At 38.4% G+C, this 9,261-nt stretch overlaps 1 protein-coding gene across 1 annotated transcript in view; it reads right to left on the bottom strand.

The window, feature by feature from the left end:
• Positions 1–6,430: 6,430 nt before the first annotated feature.
• WDR44 (WD repeat domain 44) overlaps positions 6,431–9,261 on the bottom strand; it is a 75,651-nt gene continuing 72,820 nt past the window's right edge. The window contains exon 20 of the mRNA XM_024750586.1: positions 6,431–7,016. Coding sequence (XP_024606354.1) covers positions 6,922–7,016 — 95 coding nt within the window. The 3' untranslated portion in view covers positions 6,431–6,921. The remainder of the gene's footprint in view (positions 7,017–9,261) is intronic.

Below are 9,261 nucleotides of genomic sequence, written 5' to 3'. Positions count from 1 at the left end.
AATGCTTGGCATTGAGAAGTAGGAAAATCAGATAAGACTACCCTTTAATCATGCTAAGAGTCTGGATGGAATCATCATTCTTGTCTGTTTCTTCTACTGGACACCCTCAAGGTCTTGACACAGACTAAGTGCTTGATGTTTGCTGAATAAGTGCAACCCCAGTGCAGCAACAGGACAGACTGTAAAACTGCTTTGGGATAATGCTAAGCATTTGAAAGCAAGGCAGGAAGTTGTCTACAAAAGAATTCCACTGCTTACTTACTAAATAAGTTAGTAAGTAAGGAAACCACTATTGGGATTTGTACATCATCAAATCCCAATATATTTTTAAGTTTTAAAAATTTTAATTTTTGGCTGTGTTGGGTCTTCATTGCTGTGCGCGGGCTTTCTCTAGTTGTGGCGAGCGGGGGCTACTCTTCACTGTGGTGCACGGGCTTCTCTTTGTGGTGGCTTCTCTTGTTGCAGACCACGGGCTCTAGGTGCGCAGGCTTCAGTGGTTGTGGCACGCGGGCTCAGAAGTTGTGGCTTGTGGGCTCTAGAGCGCAGGCTCAGTAGTTGTGGCGCATGGGCTTAGTTGCTCCACGGCATGGGGGATCTTCCCGGACCAGGGCTCGAACCCGTGTCCCCTGCGTTGGCAGGCGGATTCTTAACCACTCTGCCACCAGGGAAGTCCCCAATAGATTTTATTAGAGGAACAGATAATGTAAATGAATCTAGTATTTTAAAAGGTGATGTGAGTGGAGAAAAAAGGCGCTGACCTTAGTAACTTCGAAAAACAGTGTTGTAACCAGAAATTACGATATAAAAGACGAAGGACTGTATGTAAAAACTGTATTCTAGTTGGTAAAGGTATTTCTCATGGGGGTATGGGTTAGCAATTCTGAAACTGCTGAATATGTTATGTTGTGATTGAACAAATAAGTAAATGGGAAGTAAATGGTGGAAACCAGGTGTCTCACTGTTGGAGAGGGAGGTTATCCATAAGCAAGAGGAGGAAACTAGAATAATCCATGTGTTAATGGATTACTCAGAGACATCAGCAAGGATTCACGTCTAATTTAATATAGAGATGGTTACATAGAAATTTTTATAGATGTGTGGAGATTAGTATACATGCATATATTTCTTTGCTCGGTCAGCTGAGAGGGCCTAAGAGAAACAATGCCCCAGTAGCAATGAGCACACCTGTCACCCAAATCTTAGTTTCTAATACCAGTCTCCAATAAAAGGAACTGGGATAAATGGTTGATTATAGGGCTGGAGCAGGAAATACACAAAATGAACCTGGAGCATGTTGGGAGTGACAGAAGGTAAGGAAGTGCTCAAAAAAAAAAAACAGTCAAAGGGACACAGAAGCCAACTTGAAAGAACTCTCAATGGCTAAGGCTGGAACAAGTTGAACAACAAAATAAGGTAGTATTGCGCTGTAACTCAAAGTATAAAATAAATACCCGTAAGTCCATGCTGATATAAACAAATGGTTGAATAAATAAATAAGAGAGAAGAGACCTATCTCCTGTACTGAGCAATTCCAAATTAAGTTATACAGATACTTGCTCCTCAAGGAGGTGGGCCTTAACTCTTCCTTACCCCTTGAGTTTCGGCTGTGCTTAGTGATTCACTTCCAAAGAGAAGATTTATGGAAAGTGAGAAAAAAGTAACTTTATAATAGAGAAACCTGACAAACATTCCTCAGCCAGGTGATGTCATGTTGGTAGTATGTATCCTTTTTTTAAAAAATACTTCTTTATTGGAATATAATTGCTTTATAACGGTGTTAGTTTCTGCTGTACAACAAAGTGAATCAGCTATATGTATACATATATCCCCATATCCCCTCCCTCCCACCCTCCCTATCCCACGCCTCTAGGTGGACACACAGCAACGAGATGATCTCCCTGTGCTATGCGGCTGCTTCCCACTAGCTAGCTATTTTACACTGGGTAGTGTATATATGTCAATGCCACTCTCTCACTACGTCCCAGCTTACCCTTCACCCTCCCCACGTCCTCAAGTCTGTTCTCAACGTTTGCATCTTTATTCCTGCCCTACCACTGGGTTCATCAGTACCATTTTTCTGGATTCCATATGTATACGTTAGCGTATGGTATTCGTTTTTCTCTTTCTGACTTACTTCACTCTGTATGACAGACTCTAGGTCCATCCACATCACTACAAATAACTCAGTTTTGTTCCTTTTTATGGCTGAGTAATATTCCATTGTATATACGTGCCACGTCTTCTTTACCCATTCGTCTGTCGAAGGCCATTTAGGTTGTTTCCATGTCCTGGCTATTGTAAATAGTGCTGCAGTGAACATTGTGGTACATGTATCTTTTTGAATTATGGTTTTCTCTGGCTAGATGCCCAGTAGTGGGATTGCTGGATCATATAATAGTTCAATTTTTAGTTTTTTAAGTAATCTCCATACTGTTCTCCATAGTGTATATCCTTGATGTGATGTAATGAAAAGAGTAATTCACCTCTGTGGTCTTCCTCCCCAAAGTTCATAGCCTGTTGAATCATGAGAAAAATACCAGACAAACCCAAACTGAGGGACATTCAACAAAATACCTAACCAGTACTCCTCAAAACTGCTGAGGTCATGGAAAGCATGAGAAAACGTCATGGCTAAGAAGAGCCTAAGGAGACCTGACGACCATGTGTAATGTTACATTCTAGACGGGAATCCGGGACAGAAAAAGGATATTAGGTAAAAACTAGTGAAATCTGAATAAAGTGTGGAGTTTAGTTAACAGTAATGTACAAATGTTGGTTCCTTAATGTGAAAAATGTGCCATTGTAATGTGAGATGTTAACAATAGGAGAAATTGGTGCAGGGGATATGTGAACTCTTTGCAAACTTTTCTGAAAAATCTAAAACTATTCTAAGATAAAAAGTTTATTTAAATTAAGAAAGCACAATATGCCTAAATGCAATAAGGTATTCTGGACTGGATCTTGGAAGTGAAAAAGGACACTAGTGGAAAACTGGTGCAATGTGAATAAAGTCTGGAGTTTACTTAATAGTATTGTACCAATGTGGGTTTTAGTTTTGATCACTGTGCCATGGTAACGTAAGATATTAACATTAAGGGAAACTGGGTAAGGAGTATATGGGAACTCCGTATTTTCTTTGCAACTTTTCTGTAAATCTAAAGTTATTCCAAAATAAAAATTAAAAAATGTAATGCAGGGTAGCTGGACGTACAGGCAAACTCCATCTGCCTGGACCACCGTAGATCACCTACATGATGACATTTGATTTGCTGGGGACTCTGCAGTGGATCTCTCCCCTCATTTCCACACCACCCTTCACGCTGGCCCTGCTGTATCAACCTGAATTTACTTCATGTGCATGGGTCTACACCAGCCAAGTGGTTGTGGCTAACAGGGGGAACCTGGCTTCCCCAAAACCAGATGACTCAAATCTAGAGAACGAAAGAAAAATGGACCAAGCTTCAGAACTGAAGGGAACAGGAGAGCAGTTGCGGGGAAGGGGGGGTCTGTTAAACAGGAGTTAGCTCAAAATAGAAGACAGGTAAGAATTTAGAGGAAATAGACAATGATTTTAGTCTGGGAGGAGGGAGCCAGAGACCAGCGAAGATGTCGGCATGGTGGGTACTCCATTTTTTCCACCTTACTGGTATATGGCTTACACATAAGGTCTTTTACCCATATTATCCTTGCTATTTGTAATATTAGATGAACTAAGATGGGCCTGAGAATCAAGTGGCTGCCATGAGTTACTAGGAAGGGTAGAACAGACAGGGGATAGGATGAGAAGGGGCATTTCTAGGGCCACAGCCACAAGATAGTTCCAAGTCTCTCACTTGTTTCTGTGGCCATCTTCTCCATCAGACCGTGAGCTCCTCTGGCACATGGCTGCTGCCTTATTCTTTTCTAGTCCCAGCAGTGGTCTGTACATAGTAGGTGTTCAATAAACATCTGCTTAATGAAGAAGGCAGGAAGCTAGAAACCAGTGAAACTGGGAATGATTTTCTTTTGAAAACTTTATCTTGAATCCCCATAATAATTAAATAACTTAAAAACATTCTGATAATTTGATTTTTTCGTATCAGTGAGGAGAGCTGGCTCTCAAAATTATACAACTGAAACTAGAATTTTGGGGATGGATATATTAACGTTAAACATATATTTCAAAGAATAAAAAGCAACTGCCCAGCTGTATAATTTGAAGACCAGAGAAAATGGCATGCTAAATATGTTGAGTCATTCATATTTTAATTCCAATTAAGGTAAACAAGATGGAGGCAGGGGAAGGCTCAATATGACTCTTCAAAGAGTTTTTAATGAAATGTGGTTTTAAACTTGTCCAGGCAGCCACACCAAGTCTGTGATGAAATTTTCACCAAAGGAAAAAGGGAAAATAAGGTAATATGGTTACTTTTTTCAAAAGCTAGGTTTATTCATTTTAGACTGTTTGTTGCTCTAAGATAAGATTGTGCTTGACTTTTCTTAGTGACTGTTTTAGTATTAAGATGTTCTCTCTTTTATGATGAGGTGATAGTATACGGTGGCAGTTTTTAAAAGTGTTGCGTTGGCAGAAAAAGGCTGGTGTCCTATGTCAATCCTTAAAATACTATTTGTCCATGAAATCTCAATATCTAGAAAGCACTTGCACATCTTTTTTTTTTTTTTTTTGGTCTAGGAGGGTACTCAGGGATTCGGGAGAGGCAGTGAGAAATGTGTGTTTGTTGAGTACACCTACTGGCTAGGTACCAAGCTTTATACATACACGATTTCTCAGTAAATCTTTACAATTTCCATTAGATATTCTTGTACTACAGATAAGGACATGGAAATTAATACAGAATAACTTGCTCAAGGAAGGTGCTAACAGAGGAAACCAAATCTAAGTTTATCTAATTCTACAATCTGTGCTCCTTCCTATAATACCACACAACTTATTACAGTGAGTTTCTAATATTCATTTTAGGGAAAAATATTGTTCAGTTTTTCTTTGTATACATCTTCATGCTACCTTTTCAAACTCACTTTCTGACTTGTAACTTCACAGTGTATTTATATAGTGATAGCCAACAATTTATATAAAACGAAATTTACAAGTGTCAGTATTGTTCTCTTAAGCTTGCATCCCAACTATTTTTTGCCTTTTTGTTCAAGAAACCACATAAAACCTATCAGGAAATATTCATATTGGCAACACCCTGATTATCTGCAGTTGAAACATCCAGCACCGCAGCAGACTACAAGGCCTCAGGCAGAAGTCAGTGAAAGCCAAGAGGGTTGAAGACACTGAATTCTTTGACACGCTAGACCAATCACACTGCCATCCAGACCCTGAGACTACGAAAGTGACTGGTTAAAAAGCCAATGGCATAACAACTCGGTCTGTCAGGTAGAGTACAGAAAAGTGAGCAGAGGTGGGGAGAGAAGTGTGAGGGAGGTGAGAGGAGGGGAAGGACAAAGCAAAGCACTGGCAAGAGGAAGAAAGCAGCATAGGGGTAAAACCAAGGCAAATAATATGCAATGAACTAGAAAATCCACGACACCTCAAGACCATGCTGATGGGCTTCCCTGGTGGCTCAGTGATTAAGAATCCGCCTGCCAATGAAGGGGACACGGGTTCGAGCCCTGGTCCGGGAAGATCCCACATGTCGCGGAGCAACTAAGCCCGTGCGCCACAACTACTGAGCCTGTGCTCTAGAGCCCGCGAGCAACAACTACTGAAGCCCGTGCACCTAGAGCCCATGCTCTGCAACAAGAGAAGCCACCGCAATGAGAAGCCCACACACCGCAGCGAAGAGTAGCCCCCACTCACCGCAACTAGAGAAAGCCCATGTGCAGTAATGAAGACCCAACGCAGACAAAAATAAATAAATAAAATAAAATTTTTTTTAAAAGACCATGCTGATTGATAAGGATGTGATCACGGCTCCCCAGCTTCTCACCTATATACTGAAAACAAATGCAGTAAAGAACATATAAGCATACAGATGAACTGTTAGCAGTGTTCATTTTAGAACTAGAATTAAAAACTTTTTTTCTTAAAGGTATGTAGCTAATGCATTATAATTTAGGGGTCCAAAATTTGATCTCTGCTTGCTAAAAATCAAATTATAAAAAAGATTTTGGTTTTTTTACATTTCTCAATTTACCGAAGTCATCTGAAAATAAAGTCATATGTTTAACAAGTTTTGGCCACCAACTTTTAATAATACATATTTAATTTTCAGAAACATATGCTAACCATCAACAACATTATCAGGGTTCCATCACCCCAGATGTTATTTCATTGGTACATTATATCAATATTTACAAAGGCTTTCAAATTCAACAACACAAAACAGCTTAATTTTTAAAACTACAATGCTTTAAAAAATGTAAACTGTCCATTTTTACATTATTGTAAAAAAAGAAGACTCACTCCTTAATGTTTGACATATTTAAAACCTATATAACATTTTAAAAATATTAACTCAGTCAAAAGATACCACTTCTCTTAAAAATGAAATTTTGTGCAAAAGAAATTATTTAAGCTAGAAACAAGACACTCCCCCTCAGTAAGAGGCCAAAAGAGCCACTGAAATAATTTAACTCTGTTAGATTTAGTGCATGTAACCAAAAGGCACACACATGTGATTAATATATTAATATATTTTCATGCAGAAACCTGTGCATGTTCACAATTATATAACACAAACATAACAAAATGTAAAGCCTAATGTTTGGCAATGTTATTCTAGCTACATTCCTTTCTAGTCTATCAGTCCCGGGTTTACTAGATCATTAACGTTGCCTCTCAAAAAATATATTATATTTGAACAACTTCCAATAAAAATTAAAAAAAGGATGTTGGCCTGAAACACTATAACTTTTTCAGTTCTGATACATATAGAAACTTACTGATATGTTTATTTTAAATGTCATTTCAAATTAAGATACATTTTTCCTTTTGTTAATAAACACTTTGATTGCGCCAGTGAAGTCAGCAGAGAGAAGAACTTCTGTGTTATCTGTCTTCATAATACCTTAAAAGCATAAAAGAAAGTTTTTAGTTGATTTTAAAGGAATATGAAGCCTGCTGCCACAACTGTCACATGCCCATGACCCTCTACCTTTGGGGCGGAAGAACCTCTCCCAGCCTTCAGTCTCTCTTTTCTGGCTTGCTCCTGTGATCCTTTCATCCTCCTATACCTCTCCTCTCTGAGGCTCACTTCCACTTACCTTGTCTTAGCTGCTCTTTTCCTGGCAGCTAAGGAGAGATTATGGTCCCTTGGGGCCAGGATGCCTGGATTTACTCCCAGACAGCCAAGGCCTCTAAGTTGTCTAATTCTTCATTTCGCGACAAGAGGCTAGCATGTTATTCAGCCCCAGGACTGGAATGTTGGCGGGATGGGACCAGCTGGGCAAGTCTTTTGCCAACAGGGTTCACTAATGAGGTTGACAGTAAGGTTTACTGTACAGCAGACATACTGGAACTGCCATGAAATGAAGCACACACGATCACTCTGTGAATGCTGAGAGAACCTTTTGCCTTTCCAGTCCATACTGAAGAACCATGTAGCTACTACGCCGAATGGCAAAAACGCTTACCACTTACATTTGCTGGTAAAAACATTTAACGAACAAAATTCAGTGTTAACTATTATGCATAGGCAAAAATTGTGGGTTTAAGAAGGAGTGATTAGTAAGGAAGAAAATAATCCAAACTTTAACTGGGAAGTTGTGTACAGGATGAGTTAGACAAAATGGTTTCATATATATATATAGAGAGAGAAATGCCTTATAAGATACAATATAATGAAGATGATAATGTCTATTGCATGCCAGGCATTTTGCTAGACACCTTACATGTGTTTAATTCTTCTCACAACCTTGTTTTGTCTTTTTTTTTTTTAGTTTTCAGCTGTATTTTTTTTTTAATTGAAGTATAGTTGATTTAAAATATTGTGTTAATTTCAGGTGTACATATGGTAGCCGTAAGTTTGTTTTCTATGTCTGTGAGTCTGTTTCTGTTTTGTAAATAAGTTCACGTGTACTATTTTTTAGATTCCACATATAAGTGATATATTTGTCTTTCTCTGACTTACTTAATATGATAATCGCTAGGTCCATCCACATTGCTGCAAATGACATTATTTCATTCTTTTTTATGGTTGAGTAATATTCGTGTGTGTGTGTGTGTGTGTGTGTGTGTGTGTGTGTGTTTACACTGTGGTTTTGATTAGCATTTCTCTAATAATTAGCGATGTGGAGCATCTTTTCATGTGCCTGTTGGACATCTGTAGGTCTTCTTTGGAGAAATGTCTATTGAGGTCTTCTGCCCATATCACAACCTTATAAACGAGGTATTATCACCATTTTAAACATGAGGAAAACTGAAGCTTAAGTTGCCAAATACGTCAGAATAAAGAGGAGGGCAATCAGATATATTTTATGATCTCATACCCCGAGTTTAAGAGTTTATTCTTAGAGTATACCTACACAGGTACAAAACAGCAAACACAAATCTGAGTATGATCCAAAGTTGTGCCTCTTTAAAAAGGAGGCAGTGAAGTAATAACTGAACCATGTTAATATGGTGCAGTTTGAGAAGTTTAAAAAAGGTACTTTTCATTTTTCCTCAAATGGTTTAAAAAGCTAGAATTTTCTGTTCAATGTGTAGGGAAAATGTGCAGAGTGTAAAAAGGTATTGGGGAAAAAGAAAAGGAAAAAAAACCAACCAAATGACTTAATTTAGAAGAGAGAAGTAGGATTTGACTGTGAGAAAAAAAAAAAAGAAAATGAAAAGAAATATTTCCAAACAGGCATTTAGTAAAGGTGTAATAATTCTGAGTTGGTTGATTTTTAAATCTGGTAATTGAAAGAAGTGGTAGGGACTTCGCTGGTGGCACAGTGGATAAGACTCCACGCTCCCAATGCAGAGGGTCTGGGTTCGACCCCTGGTCAGGGAACTAGATCCCACATGCCACAAATAAGGAGCCTGCCTGCCACAAGTAAGACTCAGCACAACCAAATGAATAAATAAATAAATATTTAAATAAAAAAGAAAAAAGAAAGAAGTGCTAGACTGAAGTTCATCTTTGCTATCAAAATTTTTCTTCACAGACAGAAGAAATAGTGTATTTAGTACAGTGTATAGTGCAAATAATGCCACAAGGGAAATTACTTGATATTAAATGAGAAAAATGCTTGAGAACTTTTTAGTATTCAAATACTTTTAGAAGCACTCTTACTACATTGTATCTATTGTTGTGACTTTATAACTCTCTA

This window comes from Neophocaena asiaeorientalis, unplaced genomic scaffold, assembly GCF_003031525.2.
Source record: "Neophocaena asiaeorientalis asiaeorientalis breed wild unplaced genomic scaffold, Neophocaena_asiaeorientalis_V1.1 scaffold503, whole genome shotgun sequence".
NCBI lineage: Eukaryota > Metazoa > Chordata > Mammalia > Artiodactyla > Phocoenidae > Neophocaena > Neophocaena asiaeorientalis.
Note: the sequence above shows the minus strand (reverse complement) of the source record. Positions and strands in the feature narration are given on the sequence as shown.